Below are 19,577 nucleotides of genomic sequence, written 5' to 3' on the forward strand. Positions count from 1 at the left end.
TAGAAATTACTACTAGTCCTGTTATAATAGACAACTGATTACTGTGGATAGCAATCCCTGCAGATTCCATAAAACTACTCACACCCATCCAGGCTAATCAGCAAGACTAGGGGTGAATGGAATTAGCTCCTGAGATTTCAAGCCCTAATTTAGCTAAGCACTTTAATAAATGTGTAAGCCTTATTAAAGTCAACAGGATTTTGGTATTAAGTTAATATTACTAAGCATGTGCTTAGTAGTGCTGCTAAATCACAACACTGCTGGCTCCTAAGAACTCACACAGCTTTTTAGAATTTGTCCTCAGGTGAAACACGTCTTCCCAATTTTTGCTGTCTGTGTTTCGGGAACGGCCCATAGCCCACATAACAGGCTGCATTCAGATCTGCTGCAAATGCCAAGTACCTTCTCTGCAACTCCAGATCTGCTTTGGCTTCCCCAAAGTCAATATCTAGCTTTCCTAAGAGGATTATTTCAGCTGTAGTAACCAGCCATCTCAAGGATCACTTGACAGTTTTCACAACTGCAGTTATTAAAATTGGTGCCAATACAATCGTACCAGTAATAATTAAGTTGTAATACTAATAATTAAAATTGCATTAGTATTTACTATTTGTTCTTCAGGAATACGCCTTTAGGTGTATCCCAGCAATGAGCAATTAACAAGAGCTTACTTGCACACACAGATATTACAGCTTTGCCTAGGTACGGGCAGATTGGTCATACAGACACAAATGAGACAAATGAATACATTAAGTTACACAGGAATTGTTATGCAATGGATTCCTACCTTCAGACTACCATCAAATCATCTTCAAAACTGACACAAAATGTATCAGCCTAGTCCTAAATGTTTTCTTGAAGAAATGCAGCCATTAATTAAAAACATCCCCACGCATTTGACAGGTTACTTACCGACAACGTCAAGGTGGTACGTGTGATTGATGGAGCCGTACTGGTTTTCCACGATGCACGTATAATTTCCTTTGTCGGACGGGACTACGCTCTCCATGATGAGACTCCAGTGCTGGTTGCGGACCTGGTGGGGTTGCAGACAGAAATTGAGATCTCCCCTAGCACCGTGTCCCCATTTCACCCTCCAAAACAACAGTTTTTGCAAATAAGTCCATCTTTTGTAGTCCAAGTTTAAAATTAGTCTCTTTGCTGCTCGTTTTACAGTTCCAGATATTTGAATGCTTTATTTATGCCTGATCAGGTACAGCACAAGTACAGCAGTTTTCATGTACCCCATTATAAACATATCCCCTCCCTAATTTGAGCACTTCAGACTTCAGTGCACATCCAGTCCTACCAGGCTTACGACGATGGCACCAATTAGCAGCAGTCGTTGTACCAGGCTTACCTCTCAATCCACTCCAATGTGAATTCATACCCTCCAGATATTTCTCATCTGTCTCCAAACAATCATCCTGTAATATTAACTACCCACAAGCAATATGGGATGGATATGATCCCCTAACATCCCAGTCTGCTTTGTGCTCTAATAGCTCAATTACACAGCCCGCATTTTGGAGAAACCAAGTACAAAGAGGGGCAACGCCTGGGCTCCCTCCTAAAGAAACAGCGGGGCCACATCTCTTACTGCTATAGGGCTGAAAGAAATGAAGGCCTCCTGAAAAAATGCTTGAAGGAAACCCTCACTGAAACAGAATATAAGGATATATGCTTATTTCATACAATCCTTCTCGGACACAATGTATTAAAGGTGCTGATTCCTTTCCCATTTGAACTCAAAAGGAGCGTTGGCAACGGCCTCGCAGAAAATAGGATCCGGCCCAATACTGGAAGGATATAGAGTCATCCAGTACACATATATATTCTCTGCATCATAAATTGGCTCCCAGAATGACCTCTTGCTGGCTATCCATTAATCCCTTGTTTCAGCATTACATTTTTGACAAAGTGCTCAAAAATCTTAACATCATGTAGCTGTAATGTACAGCTTTTAAACTGTGAAGTACATGTTTTAGCAAATGGAATAAAATACAATCTGGTACAGTAATTTTAATCATCCAAATGGAAAGTAGTAATTCAGTGCCGTATACCAGAAAAATTTATTGACCATACAGTGACACTTCCAGTAACTACATGTTCATGAAAGTTTATTACAACCACAGGTTTGAAACCCTGTTTCGTGCTCGCCTATTGTATAGGTCTTCCTCCAGCAGGAACAGGCTGCTAGGGCTGCATCCACGCTGCCAGCAGCCCTCACACCTGCTGTAGTAAAAACACCTTCAGCCCAAAGCTGAGAAGAGCCCTCTCTAAGGGTCTCCTGCTAGCTAACAATTGCCCATGGGGGCTTTGAAAAACAAAGAAAATGTGGGTGAGCCCCCAGCAGTAGGGGGAGGGCATGGATGGTGACCAAATGTCAAATAAATGTTTGACAACAGGACCCCAAAATCTCCAGCCCAAACTTAAGAGTCCCTCTCCCCAGCTCCCCCTTTTGGTGGTATGCATCAGACCAATACATTGGTGTTTTTTTGTTTTTTTTTTCCACAGCATCAGGAGCTCAGAGAGAAGTTTACAAAGCCAGAGTTTATCAATACTATTTTATTATCTCCTTATTCTACTAAACGACACTCAAAGACAGCATTTGGTCAGGAATAACTACTATCATAAAGCGCTGGCAAATAAGAAATACAACAGCTATATATATTGCATATTTTACTGTATGAGCTCTTTTGGCAAAGACTTGGTCAAAGTTACCTGAACTTCTACAATTTGTAACTTGTAATGGCAAAAAATCAGAATTAGACCATTTTTTAACATATTTGATTGCAAAACAGGAGAAACCGAAGACGGATCCAGAAAAGCTACAGTTTTTGTTGCACTTTAAGACATCAACTGACAGGAAAACGCAAGAAATTGTGTGGCATTCAATAAGAAAACATAACTTACAGCCACAAGTGGATACACTGGATGGCAACATTAAAAACTATTTGTGTAATTTCCCTTCTTGCAACTCCAACGAGAAAGAGATAATATCTTTATAATAAAACAACAGCTTAGGCCTCTTTAGTTTTGAGCTAAACAACTGCTGCGAAGGCCCAAAGCATTTATGACACATCGTCACACAACTGGATTTATGTCACGAGTCTGGATTCAACTAGATTCAGCCTGCTGGCTTGCTGCTTTCTGGTTACAACTGCAGAGCCCAGCTGAAGGCGCCTTTTCTTCCCCTGCTGACAGCTCCCAGGCTGAGCCCCTCAGTCCAAGATCCTGCCACATCCCTGCAGCCACCCCGTAGGTGACACCGTGACCACGCAGGCTGTGTTAATGGGGCCTTGTAGAATAAGCAGCCCTAACCACCTAGCCCCAGCAAGGGCTCTCTTCGGTGCCGTTACTGAAAAGCATCACCAAAACCACACCAGGTCATGTAAAAGCTCGTTTCAAAGCAGTGCTTCAGCAGCACCCAGACCCTGCTTTCTGCATCTGGATGAGCTGCAGCAGGGATGGTCTTTTTGGGAAAAGCAACCCAAAAGAGCCCCGTGCCTGATGTTGCAGAGGTTAGAGGTACCTGAAAGGTGCTCTCTTAGGGAAGGCAGGTTAAAGCCCTCCTGCTGATTTCCCTGGGTAATAGCAGCTGGGTCCATTTAAAAAAAGATGACATGAGCTAGTCTGGAAGGCAGAACATATTGGGGAGTTTGTGTGAACCAATCCACTAGCAAGGGGAGGAAAAAAAAAAAAAAAAAAAAAAAAGACAACACACACATGAGAACAGAAACAAATCACTGAAGGTGGGAGCATCCTCACCAGGCAGATGGACTCCGGGAAAGTACAAGTGCCCACAGCCAGGGATTTGTCACTTTTAGAAAACTTCTCCAGTTCTTCAACCTGACTAAGCCAGTTATTATCCAGTTATTTCTGCTACTTTGTTTCCTGAAGCCCTGCTATTAAGTTTGTTCAAAACCCTTGAGAATACCCACACAGCCCATCACATAGCCTTCAGAGTAACCCTTCCAATTTGTCATGGCCTTTTCTTTAAATAGGGCAAAATTCGGGGAACAACTGCATTCCAAGTATCGTGAATCATAGCTTGACCCTCCAAATGCTTCGTTGCCATAGTGTAATAACTGTTTTTGCACTGTCTTAACAAAAAGAAAAAAAAACATGGTATTTGCAATACCATTTTCATGTTGCGTCCGTGCTTCACAATACTTAACCCCACTCCCCAAGAGGGCACTTTCTCCACAAAAGCGTTAGGATAGTAAATATAATCTCAGTATGGGTTTTGCTTGATCAGGCGTTGACACTGCTAGCATATTACTGAGATGCTTTTTGGGGCAATTTCCTGCACAAATCTTTTTTTTAACCAAGCCTTCCAGACAATCTCTCCAAACAATTTAATTTTTAAACTAAATCATCAGTATCAAATCTATACAACTGTATCCTTTACACAGAGCTCGGCAGTGAGCAAATCCAAACTAGAAACAAAACGTAAAAGGGTGAGGAAAATCTCATAGAAATACTTGGCTTTTGGAGTATCATATAAAAAAATGTGGAAAGTTCTGCTTAATTTTAAGAACACAAAACATCCCTAGTAACTGCATATATGATGAAAAGTTATCATTTAGCAAAAAAAGTAATAATAATAATGGTACAAATGGATCAATTTTAAATGAATTTTTAAAAAAATCAACACAATGGCAGAAATCAAAATCTGATACCCCACAAGAATCAGCACGGTTCAGGTAAGCTGGTACAGCTCAGGCAAAGAGTACACGTGCAGAACATCCACACAAAAGCCCCAGGTTTCTGCGGTTCCTATAGAGTCACCTTTCTTCCCTTTTCTCTGTATTTGCCTGGCTGAATTTAAACGTGTTAAAGACCACTGCAGTGATGAAGCTTATCAAAATGCATATGTGAAAACACCCACCTGTTAATACTTAAACAGTAGCCACTGACACAAGTACATTTGCTTTCTGGGTGGTGTACAGAAAAGCGAAGGCTGCTGTGGTCTCACATAGATTATGTGGTCTCACGTAGAATATACACCCTAACAAATCTTAAAATGCCTTAAAACACACAAGCAAGAATTATCACCACTTTTGAGAAGGCATAAAAAAAATCTAAAAAGGGTTTGGAAATTCAGTAACCATTCCCCTTCTCCTCACTGGGGGAACTTCAGATATGCCTTGAAAAATCATAAGAGGTTCGATTTTGAATTTCACCACCCAGAATTAGTCACAGCGGAGGAATTTCACTCTGGGAGCTATCTTGGCCAGCGCATACGCCCTTCTGCTAGCCTGCCTGAATGTAAATTGACTCAAGACATTCCCCAGTCAGAGGGACAAAGTGCTACAGGCCACTATCTGATTGCGATAAAGAGCATACAAGGAAGAGATTTCCTAGCAGCAGGAGAGAGGTGGCTGGAGGATTACGGGAAAACTTTGCATTTTCTTTCCCTTTCTTTGCTCTTAAAGTCATGACCATCTCTTCTGAAAGGACCGGACAGTGTTAGGTCAGCTGGTAATGGCAGCATGACTCAGGACAAGCCGGTGTACAGGAATTATCGTGGGTTGCCATTACAGCTGGCTGAACATGGGCCAAGAAGGGAAGACTCACTCCTTTCTGAGGATTCCTTCACTGCAAGTTTGTTGGTAGGCGGTTAACAAGAAAATATAATTCTCCCCATTCCACAATAATTTTGGCTAAGCCCGAAGAGACCACACACAGCCCCTCCATTAAATAGAGGACACAGCCTCTAGAAGCTCTGGAGACCTCATTCTTTAACAGACATCCATTGAAAAAAAAAAAAAAATCCACCTTAAAAACACAGGTATTCAAGACACCAACTGAATCTGGAACATACTTGGGTTTGGTAAGCAGAATGACAATAAGTAAATGCTTCCCGATCATTTTAAATGTGATGCATTTACAAGCAACAAAAAAGCCTAAAATCCACAGCTGTTCTCCCTCTTTTTTTTTCCTCTAAATAGATGTTAGAAGTTTTATGATTTAGAATTATAGGTATATACTTCACTTATCCAGCTGGCTTTAAAAATTGGCATCTGTTGTTTCTTCCCAGAGCACATACATAGCTAGGAAATTGTACACATTTCATATACAAAACCAAAATTTAATTTGTGCCACTTTGTGTGTGTCTGTAGCAGAGTCTGAATGAGCTTACCCAGGTGCCTGACACAGGCTAGCGGTGGCAGTAGGTTTACCCCACCACAAATCAGTCTCCCAAACCAGAGAGAGATCAGGTATCTCCATCCTGTCTTGCAAGACACTGATTTTCCTTCACGGTTTTCAAGAGTAATATCTGCATTTCCCCTTCATGAGACGTAAAGAGTGCAAACAATGTCTCTGTCAGTACTGAAACAGTTACTATTATTTTCCAAGACAGGATTAAGGGTTTTTTTAATTGGCCTTTTTTTTATTTTTTTTTAAATAAGCACTGTGAGAAAGGTGAAAACCACTGAATTGTAGCCAATTCGTTAACACTCCATAGCATTATGAAAGGCAGAAGGTGCTGCCAGGTGTACACTCATAAGCAACAGCAATTTATGGTGTAAGCAAACAGATGGAAAAGTCTACTTAGATAATTAGTGTTCACGCGGGGAGATTTTCTGGGCTTCGTTCTCTGCTAACACAAATGTTGGAAAAATTGACACTTTCTACAGTAAATCTAGTTAGAGAGGAAAGGAGGCTATGGCTTGTCCTCCTCTGCACTGGAAAACATATTTTTTGTACCAAGCAGGATCTGAGTCAACAGCACATGAAGCAACATCCACGTTCCCTCCATCAGGGCACCAGGGGCATGAGGAGCCATGGATGGAAAGCTCCCAGAAGAGATCCAGGTAGCTCAGAAATCTGGGACAGGATGGTGAGGGGCATGTATGAACAGCAATCTGACATCCAAAGCCATGCACTGCCATTCCAGGGATAAGATGACCCAGTTCTGACTTCTGACCTGCCCTAGGCAGATACCTGGAGGTTAAAGGTCCGTGCACTAAGCTAGAGAAAGAGCTGGCCTCCCCGAACCTCTCTCTTAATCAGTAACCACCAACTTCGAATGAAGCGTCTAATCTGAAGCTATTTAAAATTCAAACAAACCCCTGTAAGTAATTGCTGTTACTTTCCCTCAAATTCTGCTTCCCATTTCAGTTTCACAGACCATAAACTCTATAGAAAATAATAACTTTTGACTTCCGACCCTTCCGTTATTAAACTGCCTATAATCACCACTGCAGATAGTCATGGTTTTAACAATGCAGCTGAAAACAAATGGAGTAAAGCCTTCACGTTGTACTGTGTTTTGCAGTGTCAGTCTTTAGTTTTCCAAATAAGTCTTTATAAATAATCCTTAGCTGAACTGGTATTGAATTTAAGAAAAAAAATAAGTTAAAGCTCACCAACAGCCAGAGAAACCACCCACCCTTCCCCAGAAGAAAACAATTACTTTTTTTTTTGCTTCTAAATTTGATCCAAGCCCATTAAAAAAGATTTTCTGTTGACTTCAGCAACTTTTTTTGATTTCTTATTCAAGCCCTGGTCAAGAACAGCAATTGCAAAATAACATAATGAGATCTTACCTTATAGCCGCCAATACGATGTTCTTGTTTAAATTCTTTCCCATTTTTCAGCCATCGCATGGTTGGTGTTGGGTTTCCCATGGCTGGGCAACGAAACTTGACAGTGTTGGCCGCTGGCACTGCGTGTAACCTTTTCTCCATTTTGTCCGTATGAGTCCAATAGGGTGCCCCTGTCGGAAAGAGAAGCATCCAGAAACGTCAGTGCTCAGCACCCGAGCTCCCTTTCCAGCCCCTTCCACAGATGGGAAGAGCTGTCCGTACTTGTTTTAGTGGGGACAGTGTGGTTTAGGAATGGAATATTTAGGAACAGGAACGGAAATCACATGCTGCAAGTGTCGACCAGAATCTTGCAAATGGCTCAGTCTGCAGCTTGGAATGGATAATTTATGACAAAACTCCAATAACTAACCACAGATATCCTTTGTTTTGTGGATGTCGAGTAAGGCAGTTTTCAGCAGACCCCACTGATCAGGGAGGCTTGAGACCTCAAATTGAGTTACTGAGAGAACTCAGCAAACTTTGAATTCTTCGACCCCAGTTTTGAAGAGAGACAAAGGCAGAAGACCAAAACGAAGCTTCAGTCCTAACCCTCTCCCCACATGTTTGAAGGGAGATCAGCACACCAACCTGCCTAGGAGCCTGCTAAAGCTTACAGACCAACACGGCGAACCTAACTGTGCTGGTGAGAAGCCATTAAAATTTATTTCCAAAAGGAATATACTCTGAAATACTCTTAACCAAAGAGGAGGAAACCAAACCAGAAAGAGCAAAACTCAGCAACTGATTTTGTCATTTTTGTCAACGCAGCGCATCAAAATACACATCTGCCCATCTCCTTTTACCCAATAAACTTTCACTCAAAATATCCAAGATCGCCCCACGCTCCGGAGCCACGCACCACTTTGGCTACATTGCACGGTACCTTCCTGGCATTGCTTTGGTTGTATCCCCATAACAGCTGAAAAAAGTTAAATATTCAAGATCCGTTTAATACTAGGAAACATTAATTCCTTCTACAATGGCATTTTCCTGAAGCAAATCAGATTAGCGTGGAATTTTTAGGACTAGAGGGGTCCAGAAAAATAACTCCATTTCTCTCAGCCCTGTTTCATTTCCTTCATTAGCAGCCTTACACTCCACTATAAATAAACTCTTCCGCTCCTCAAATATTTATTGCCGTTCTTACAATCAGCGCAAACCCAGAAATCCTGCCACCCTCCTCCCTAAATAAAAATACAGCTGGATAGAAAATACAGGAATAAATCCTTTAACAACATCTCTCTCTGTATAAAGAAAACATTCCAAAAGCAAGCCTTAAAATGATGCTAAGAACGATAAGTGATTTTTTTTTTGCCCGAAGTAGCAATTAGTGTTAAAATTAATGAAGTAGAAAAGCAAAGCAAATTTGTGCATGTAATCAAAACAGAAAATCAGGTAACTATTGGAAATTTAACTACCGCGCTAAGAAATTGTTACATGGACTAAAGTGAATTAAGAGATGCAAGGAAATTCACCGTTAATGCTATTTGCTAAAACCAGGATCGCATTAAAACAACAGAAGCCTTTAAACAAAGCCAACCAAAGGAATTACCAACTACACGCGAAGACCAAATTGCATTAGGTCTGTACCAGGTGAAGGCAATTACAGGTTCCTACTGATACATTACAAGGGTATTTTCCCTGGATGGCTAAAAACATATCACAGGGCCTACCCATGGTGTCCATAAAGCCAACCGAGGCAGCTCAGGTCATCAACCACCCCAAACTGGTTATACTGGAGTCTCAGAGAGCCCAGTACAAGAAAGACACGGGCCCAGCTCAGTGGGAAGCTCCCAGCAGAGCACAGCCCAGGGCCAGGGCATGCGAGTTGGTCAGGATCTGGCCACCAACAAGCAGCTCCCACAGCCAGGCCACTCCACGCAGCCAGGTTTTATACAAATAGTATAAAAGTACCAGCTTGCAGTGAATTTGTGAATCAGCTTTCAGTGACAAGGAACGCACAGAGAAACACTTTGCTCCATGGAAGAGGAGGGAGCAGAGAAAAGGCTGGGAAGGTGCAGGCGGGGATGAAGAGAAACGGACAGAGAGAAACAGGAGGGAAACTCAGGGCTGGGAGGAAGGACCGTGCTTGGAAAGCTTGCACAAGGCTCACATCAGCAGGCCCTGTAATGTTCCTGAATTACAGGGGAACTCTGAGGAAAAACATGCGGACATCACATGCCGAAACCACGGCCTGCAAGCGCGTCAGGATACCCTGCCATTTTTCACCGGGTAGCAGCAACGCGTACTGGCAGCTCACCAGGGTGGTTAAGGAAAAAAGAGAAAGGCAGTGATATCTGCAAGCCCTAACGCTCACACCCCTTTCGTGACACGTGGCATTTCTCCTCACAGATTAACTTCTCAGTGCCTAAAAGCACCTTTTCTGCTTTTATTTCTCTTGAGGGCAAAACCACCCATATTTGGTAAAACGAAGAATAAACGTAGTTTACCAGCACACACCAACCGCTGCTGACCCCATACAGACCATCTCCATCCCCCCTTTGCCTATGGGATGGGTGAAGGGCGGCAGCACCCCTGGTAGGAGTTCCCACTAACATCGGGGCCAAGCCCGGCACAGCAGCAGCGAGCAGCAGGGGAAGGGGTGGGAATTCCTGATGGCTTTTCGAGCTCTCATTAGGGAAGAAAATATCCTGCTGACCCGCACCGCGCTCCGCTGCAAATGCATTACATCTAATCAGGCAAATCTCCTGCTTGTGAAATTGAAATTAGGCAGCCCAGGGGACCACTTCACTTCAGGATTCCCTGATTATTATTTTTTTTTTCTGCACATATCTAATACGAAGAAATACAGGAGAAGCCAAACCCCAGCCTGCCTGAGAAGCACCTTGAGCACGTCAGTGCACCTGAAATGACCACCCCAAGCCACCCCAAGGTTTTCGGTACACTTTTGTTTGACCTTTAATTAAAAACCACTTCTAGGCAGCATCCAGTTTTTGCTGCTCCCTTGAGTGGGTTTCCACTCTGCAGGATCTGATGAATTCGAACCTTGTTTTATCCTTTCTGAAATTCTTCAAGGCATGAAAAGCACAGCATGTGGATTACATTTAGATACTTTTTGTTCTCAGTGCCAATTTACCGTTGCTTGGCCCAGAAGAAATTGTTTAAAGGGTGATAAGGAGAAAAAAAAATCCGCCAAGCTTCCAGTCGCCTGAGCAGAGTTCAAGGCGGAATAGCAGCATCTTCAGGGCTGCTCTCTAGAAAATTCCTGTCGGTCTGAGCAGCTCAGCCTGAGCGCAGCCATCATGACAGCTGTTGCCTTGCCAGCAGTGAGCACAGAGAGCCAGGACAGCAGCATCCTTAAAGTCAGGTCATGATGACGATGAGGCAACAAGTACAAACACAGCTTTCTTCACTGCCACCAGCAGGAACTGACGGCCAGGCTTTTAATAGGTCAACATCCATAGAGGTGAACCCCCAGCACCAAGCTAAAGCACATCTTTAGGGCAACGAAGGTAAAAACTGAGTTGCCAGCAAAGCCGTTTTGGGGAGAGAGAGGCCTGTTTTGCAGGGGAACCAACCCTGCACCTTTGCCACGAGCGCTAATCACTCCAACAAAAGCTGGAAGTAATAAAAAGCTATTCAGGATGCAGTCTGGAACACATCTAGCACGGTGTTTTTTCAGACAGCTGAAATCTCTGTCAAGCTAGGAGGACACCAAACGCAGAGTGAAGTCTTCTGTGAACGCCTTTTACTTAAAAACACACACAGGCCGAACGGGCACGTGTACGTGCTAATGCTCTCGCCTCCCTGGAGCAGGCTGCTGCTGAGCCACCTCCAGCCTCCATCCTTCGGGAGCACTTTTATTTTTGGGGCAGCCTTGAAAAGCAGCCTAGATTTCCTCCTTGGTCCCTCTGCCTGCCTTTGAAAACCTTGGCCTCAGAAAACAAAACATGTTTGTAACGGAGGCAAAGCAAATTAAAAAAAAGCTTAAAAGAATACTTCCACTCGTAAATAACACAGCTCTAAAAGGTTTGCTTTGGTTTTAAATATGCAGGAATGAGAATGCCAAGGTTGAGTTTCCTGTGGAAGGCACTACAGCCATTTCCTGCCTCATCACATCATAATTAACATGCCAAGACAGCTGGACTTTATCAGAATTGTTTCATCAAAAAGCAACAACCTTTGAAGACTATGGCCTTTTGTTTCCGTCACTGAAGACATAACCAGGCCAATTTCCACCGCTTATCCTTAATGATCACAGCTGTAATTTGCATGTAAATTATCAGTTAAACGGTTTTAGATCTGCGATGCTCAAACTGTGATTCGGGAAACCCTCCAAGAGCTCTCCTCTCAAAGAGTAGCAACCAGGGACTGGTGGGACTCTGAGGTCCCCAGGCTCTGCCCAGGAAGGTAGTAAGGGATCTTTGACCATTTCACACCACTGCCACCCCACAGCACTCTCAGGATGGACTTAGACCACTCCTCAGCTCCACCTTCACTCTGCAACCTGTCCTGAAGTTCAGCTTCCCAAATTAGATCAGACCTTCTGGACACGGCATAAAACCTAGAAGGGGAATGGCCAGGAATACTGGTGGGAAGGCTTACAGGATATCAAGCTCACAAGCTTCAGCAGCTTGCAAAGGCACCAAACCAAGTCCCACCCCAAACTATCATGCGCCTCTGATCTTGCCAAATCACAACCATCTTTCAGTAAAGTCGTATTAATCCCAGTTACAGCAATGCAAGCTTTCATGGAAAACTGACTGTTTGCAGGGCTGTGGTGCCACAACCCTTCCTCTGGCTCCCGCTCTCACCGCTGAGAGCTCAGACCCCAAAAGGCCAGTGGTGCTGTGCCCTGCGTACATCTGCAGCCTGAAAGAAGAGCCAAAGCCTGTGGACACCTTACTGAAGGGCACTCTCAGCAGGATTTGCTTCCTTAGTTCTACAATACAAGGGTTTTTTGCACGCTCACCGCCCCCCAAGATGTTTGAACACACACGTTTCTGAGGCATCTTTCATTCTGAGCAGGGAAAGTGTGTCTGAGCCCTGCTAAAGCACACAGCCCATCCCCGGCAAACAGAGGCAGTCAAAGGCTTTTCACCAGCTCCTGACTACGGATGGATTAACAGTAGCTTGAAATGATGCTTGTATTACAAGAGCACAACCGGTGTTACAGCAGATACTGCAGGATAGCTCTCCCCGTTCAGCAAAAGGCAAGGAAGTTACCATGATGTCACACAGCAGCTGCCTTGAAATCAGGTCCTCGTCTTTTTTCTCCCACTATATGCACTTTAAAATCTGTTTGCTCACTGTTCATCCCCATTAGCACAGCTTGGAAGCACAGCAGTATTCCCTTGCACACCAGAAATATTGTAAGCCCTTTTCTGACAAGCACCAACGAAACTCCGAAGCCACAACAGATACAGGGATGTTTCCTAAAAGGAATGAACCCATGAACCCTTTTCAGGGGAACACTAACGCTGCCTGGGCTTGGGGGTTTTGCCTATACAACTCCTTTTAAAAGCACTGTCCCTTTTCCAAACTCGCCAATTATCTCTGCCACCGCATTCCTTTGTCCGAGCAGCCTCCAGCTGCTTAATCTCAGCCACTTCAGGCTGCACCTGTGAATCGGGCTGGGTTAATCACACTAACAGATGGCGGGGCCACGCCGGCAGCTAACTACTTCTATCATTTTAAAGAGCATCTAATGTTTCACAGCTTCAGAGCAGGGGCAGTCGTATACAACAGTAACTAACTAGGGTGGCTGAAACGAGGCTCGTGCTCCATCATCCGAACAAGTGGCTCAAGTCCCGAGGATCGCCGCCGATCGCTACCTGGCTGAGGAGCAAACGCACTGCAGCCAGCTGACATCTCTAACGAAGGCTTTCTGTGCTCACGTTATCGACTTTCCAAAGCACGAGCAACAGCAAACGATCAGCCAACCAAGGGGATTTTGCAATAGCGCATGGGGGCATAAGGAACCAATATGAATTTTACTTTTCTTTCCTTAGTGACTGTTCCATTTAGAGCCTATTAATAGCTTTCTAAATTCTCCAAAGGGACTGAAGTTTAACATCCAGCTAGGTTTAAGACTCTTTTAGCCCATTTTCATCATGCGTAAGTAACACTAAATGTATTTTTAGTGCTGGATTGCTTTATTTGTGACAAACCTTGAGGTCCTTTTTTAGACAAAAGAATCCCATTGTCTCCAAATCCATCCTCCCCAATGAGATTTCTGCTTAGGTTAAAGACTGAGGGATTTGCCTCGGTGCAACTTAATTTTTAAAGTTTCCATGCTACCTTTTAACGAAGTGAGTTGGATCTTTGTTTCTTCTGTTAGATTTCAGTCCAGGTTCAGGGAAAGGGAAAGTCAGATTTCTCAAAGATCAGCTAAAACAGACAAAGACTGAACTTCTATTTAGGAAGATGGGAAACTTCAGAAATGCTAGCAAGAAGGGAGACAGAAAGTACAGACCAGTAAAGCATGTTTAGAAGAATATTAGTTTATTTTTTTCTTTTCTTTTCCAAGTTATGAACCATGTGAAACAGAAAACAGGAAAGGACAAAGATACCACTACTTGACAGCACATGCAGCTAACAATCGAGAAGCTCTGAAGGCAGGAGAGCAAGCAACTGGACGTTATTTTCCACGTGGATCTTGCTAGTCACCTCCGGCAGTTTGCTGTTACTTACTCATCTGGTTGCTGTCATTCACAAAGTCTTCAGACCCATCATTGTCATCTTCATCGTCCCCAGAGGAAAGAGCATCTGCACATTAAAAATAACCAAAACTTTAAAACAGCATATTTTACAGACAAACCAACATGCTACATCTTAGTTTATCTATCAAGGAGAACAGATGTCATGTTAGTTGCACAGGTGCTATAGTAAAAGAAAATGCATAAATTTATGTTATTGTTATAAAATTCTAACCAAACTAGCTAATAATCCTTACATGCTACAAAGCTTTGAAAGAGAGCTTAATTCCAAAAAATCTTTCAACTAAAAAATCTTTCTTCTTCCTTAAGACATTCAGCTGACCAAAACTGAGCGACTCTAGAGTAATTTGTCTCTAAACTTAAAGCAGTGCAAAAGGATGTAGGACACCCCTTTTCCTCTTCTGATGGAGGGAAGAAAGCTGACATTCATTTTAGTGGCTTTATCATCATCGTCACCACAGTGACCATCATTTAATCCTGTCCACAGAGGCATAGAGTCAGGGGGCTACTCATCAGTAGCATTAGTCAGCACAGACCCCATTAAATAGAAGGGGTATATACAAACGGATGCCATTTCAGAATCAGGACAAAGGGGAAAATACCCAAAATACCACAACTACAGATCCAGCTGGGCACATTGGGTTTAGCTGAGTTTGTTTCAAGTTATATCACAACGTGTCTTTACATCACATTTTACAGCTTCTACATGCAAAACCTACGTTTAGCTCACTCACCTGTAACATTTACAATGAAGTACAGAGTATCACTGTCTAGGGTCCTAACAGCAGTGCAAGCATAGAGGCCCGAATCTCTGGGTGAAGCATCCTTAATTTGTAAGTACTCCCCAATAATCACTGTCCTATTGTCAGGCCCCAAAGGGACCCCATCCTTAGTCCAACTGATCATGACGGCGTCTTTCAATTGACAGCGCAACTCAAGTGGTTCTCCTGGAAGTGCTGAGTGTACATCTGGCTGAGAGATTTGGTATTTGGTTGGCGGCTCTGCGAAGGTGGAAGGAAAGGAGGAAAAAAAGAAGAAAGAGGGAAAGGAGAGAATTTCCAACACAAGTCAGTGACGACCCTTTTTATCCACAGCAATCAAGTTACGTTAAATAAAGTTTCATCCAGATTAGCCCAGGCATCTGTCTTGTAAAACTGAACCGCATGCAGGTAGAGGTAGGCTTTATTTTCAAAAGGTTAACCACACAGAAAGCTCATTCTCCTTTGAACGGTGTCTGGTAGTGTCCCTTGTCCCAAATGCCACACAAAGTCACAACTCTTCCTGCCAGCCACAGCGAGCCAGCCCCAGAGAGACGAGAGCTGCTGGGCCTGAGGGCTCCACAGGAGCTTGGAGGAGGCAGGAAGAGTTCAATAAGCAAATTCAGTTCTATATCACAGCGTTTGTGTCTGAAATTCAGTATTTATCCTCCCTCATCTGACTGTAGATATAGGGTTTTCTTAAACTTGGAAAGAGCTGTTTTAGAAGAAAAGAGTAGCCAAAAAAAACACAAGGCCTCACTGAGCCCGTAAACGTGAGGTCCTATACACAGCATATACGATGTCCTTTATTTTTCTCCCTGCACCTTTTCCAAAGCCTCTACACTTGCCTTCTGCACTGCCAACTCTGCTCCAAGCGACAGTAATTTTTTCCTTTATTTTTTCCCTCTTTTCTTATTTCACAGCCTCTCCTGAGCAGGCACAGCAGACGCCCAGGAACACAAATGAAGCTTTCAGAGGCATTGTGTACCAGACATTCAGAATGAAACGGCTCATCCATCAGGTCCCCTTTGTAGCCAAGTGTCAGGAAGGATGTCAAACCACAGTCTTTTTCCAGAAAAAAAAAAAAAAAAATCCTTGGAAAATGACATCTGCCTGTAGTTACCACAGCTTCATCATCCCCATAGGGCAGTGGGATGGCTTGGTATGGGGTGGAGGGACTCCCCCAAGCCACCCCCATGAAGCAGCCAGGCTGTGCCACACATAAGGACTGTTTTTTTCACTGGTTTCTCCTCAAAACCGCAACAGCCCTCTCCCAATATCCTCCTTCCAAGGCTGGCATGAAAAGTAAATAGAGGAGAGAAGCAGGAACACACTTTGTTTGCTCCTGGGGAGGGTCACATCACCCAGCCAGCTGCTGCCCAGCTCTCACCCCCACACAAATCCTGCCACAGACACCAGCTGTGCAGCCGTGTGTGCACACAAAAATAAAACACACTGCTTTCTGTATGTTGCCCAGAGTCTGAGGGAACACTAAAATAGGCAACTCCTTGGTGCCCACCCTTGCTTCTAAGAATACCGAACCCAGAAAGCCACGTCCCTCCTCAGCGTGCTTGTTCCTTGCATCACACCTCCAACAGAAGACTGAAACAAATATCATGTCTGGGGTAGCCTTTAGGTGAGAGTTTGGTCATGCTGAAGTTGTCCAAACAAGCAGCAGCCACCAAATGGGACACTTGGGCACTTAAATATTTTGCTGATCTTGAAGTTCGCTGCACTTGAAACCAGGGAGCCCAATTTCTCCTCCCACTCATTTGGGAATCACATAATTTCAGGGAGCTCAGAGGTAGCTTCCCTGAAGCAAAGAGAGAACAGATCCAGGGATGTGTCCCTACAAAGCCAGCAAAGCTTCTCAAGCCTCCTTCCCTACGGCGAGTTTTGTCAGACAGACCTGGAACACATCGCACTCAGACGATGGCCAGGAGAGTCCTTTAAGCAAAACCTGAGCAGGACCATTGGTGGAAACTGTAATGCTTCTCAGATTCAGGTTTTATAACTGGATCTCTACGTTTTCTGGAGTGCAAAATTCCATCTCGAAGCCCAGGACAAGCTACAACACAGCTTTACACATTTTACAAACTCATTGAGCCTCGCCGATGCAGTCAGGAATCCACGGATCTGTGGTGCAGGTGTTTTACCGAGAACCACGCTGTGCTGGTCCAAATCTCATTTCCAGCAGGAGCACGGCCCATTGCTACATATATTTCATATCAGTAAGGAGTATGCTGGAGAATATTTTTAATTCATATTCCACTGTCAGATTAAAGTTAAAAAAAAAACAAAGGAGCTGAAACCAGCTTGCTAATTTACTCAGAAGTTTATAAGACTTCTTTGCAAGCACTCTGCCTGCAAAGTACATTTCTTTTACAGAGTTTACACTGTGCCAACAATGTACAGGAGTCTTTTAAAATGTCTTTGTTTAAACTTTTTAAAAGCCACCATGGGTGAAGATAGCTCAGCCCTCCTTCAGGTGCTTTAAAGGCTTTGCTGAGCAGCCCCAGGACACTTGTAGGGTGCTCACATGGGTTGCAGCGGCCTCCTGTGCAGTCTGCCCTTCTTCCCATACAATCACAAGGAAAACTATTTTGTACCTACCACACTTGACTTCATCTCTTTTTAAATTACTAACCCCAGGTTTACTCTTTCAACACAAATCCAAATCCAAACTCAAATGCAGCTTTAAAAGGAAAATTACTTGCAAACCAAAAAAAAAAAAAAAAATTAAAAAGTCAAGCGGGTATTAGAGTTTGGTAAACATTATCCTCCTGCATTTCTTTCTCTTTGGAGGATCAGGGAAGATCCAGCGCTAAGTGTTGTCATGAAATAATGAAGTCATGTTTGGAAATAGTGAGCTCTTTCAGGTGAGCATTTGTGTTGCCAAACTCGAATGTAGTAGCACTTAAGACTGTCACTTTTTATAATGTTTGCCTATAAACTTTTCCAGTGCGGGTTTGAAATGGTGCCCAAATGCAAACAGAGAACAGGTGGGATTCGGAGGCATTAGCCCGTCCAATAGCTTCACAAAGCAAACCAACGAGTTGAAACTGTTCACAAATTCCCTGCAGCACATAAATGCCTAACCCTGCAAGGCAGCTCCCCACAGGACCCTGCACCCGTTCACAAGCATTTGCACACTGGTCTGGGATTTAGGGTCAAGTCCTGCCTCACTTGCACCTATATAATCCCAGCAGTGCTGCCCCTGAGGCTTACATGAGGATTATTCCCCCATTTCCACATCTTCTGAGCATAACCAAGAAGCTCAGCCTGCACTTGTACCCATCCTCTGGCATTTGCAGAAGCATCCCCTGAAGTCTTCCCAAACTGTAGGATCCTAAGTGCAAACAACCAGCTATGTCTGAGGAGCAGAAGGAGATGGCCCAGCAGAGGCCAAGCAAGGCCTGACAACCCAGCACCACTTTCATGCTCCTCCTGCCTAAAGCCATCCCTGAGCCATCACCGTAAACCTTAAGCCATCATCCAACACGTTGGGCTCCCCACAGCCCCAGGACAGCAGGGCACAATTCCTCAAAGGGGCTCCTGCAAATCCTATAATTGTGGCATTAGTTCCTACCACCAAGGTGCTTTAACTCCTGCGAATAACACCTGCCTATCACCCTACGAAAACAATCAAACAACAAAGGCATGTGTAAAATTTCTGTTGATGTTCTTAAACACTGGAGGAGGGAACCTTGCTTCTGCTGCTGTTTACTCTCAGCTACATCCTTGTTTGCAATAGTGCTGCACACAATGTGAGCATATTTAAACTTTAGAGGTGGAGCTATCAAACAACACCCCATGGAAACCCAAGCCACTGTTAAATAAGCAGACGAACTTTTTCTTTGCCTGGTCATACGGTCTCGCAGAATGGTTTATGCCATCCAGCCATCAAACGGAGTAAATATTATTTGTATAAAAGCCATGACCACAATAAGGGACTGGGACATTCTGAAAGCTGTATTTCATGTTATTATGAGGTTCACAGTTATACTCCAAATCACGACTCTATTCACAACTGGTCACTGAAACGAGAGATTTATACTTCCTTAGGTTTTAAATTATTATTATTTGTTTCCATTTATTAAAATGTTAACAAAGAGCTACTTATCTCAAGGCTCAAGGCATTTAGTTACTTAGTTACAGAGCCAAATAATTAAACAATCAGCTAATAGCTAACCCCAGCAAAGATTCTCACACAACTCTCCATAACACAAAAGCCTCAGACCCCATCAAGCCACTTTCACTTCAAAAGGCTTTAGTAAATAACTAAACGCTCACTACAGCATGCCCAGAAGGGTCAACAAACCTGACCTGTCAGGAATCCAAGAGGTTCATTGCACAACTGAATGTCCCCATGGGGGATGCCAGGCTGCCAACCACTCCTGCTGCTTCTCCTACCCCTTCTCCTGTACCGGTTTGTCCTGGAATTGAGGAAGATCCAGCAAGACCATGCTGGATGAGCATCACAGAATGGGATGTTGAACTAGGAGAACAGCCACAGGCCCCAAACCACACTCTCCCCAAGA

At 43.7% G+C, this 19,577-nt stretch overlaps 1 protein-coding gene across 5 annotated transcripts in view; it reads right to left on the reverse strand.

The window, feature by feature from the left end:
* Positions 1 to 19,577, reverse strand: part of FGFR2 (fibroblast growth factor receptor 2) — a 79,535-nt gene that overhangs the window by 44,938 nt on the left and 15,020 nt on the right. For 2 of the 5 annotated variants that reach the window (XM_032191093.1, XM_032191092.1), the window contains exons 3-6: positions 15,013 to 15,279; positions 14,253 to 14,327; positions 7,560 to 7,729; positions 913 to 1,036 (exon numbers count right to left, since the gene is read on the reverse strand). In XM_032191093.1, the coding sequence (XP_032046984.1) occupies positions 913 to 1,036; positions 7,560 to 7,729; positions 14,253 to 14,327; positions 15,013 to 15,279 (636 nt within the window). The remainder of the gene's footprint in view (positions 1 to 912; positions 1,037 to 7,559; positions 7,730 to 14,252; positions 14,328 to 15,012; positions 15,280 to 19,577) is intronic. The other 3 variants (XM_032191098.1, XM_032191095.1, XM_032191094.1) reach the window with 2 other exon arrangements.

The sequence above is a fragment of the Aythya fuligula genome, chromosome 7, assembly GCF_009819795.1.
Source record: "Aythya fuligula isolate bAytFul2 chromosome 7, bAytFul2.pri, whole genome shotgun sequence".
Lineage (NCBI taxonomy): Eukaryota > Metazoa > Chordata > Aves > Anseriformes > Anatidae > Aythya > Aythya fuligula.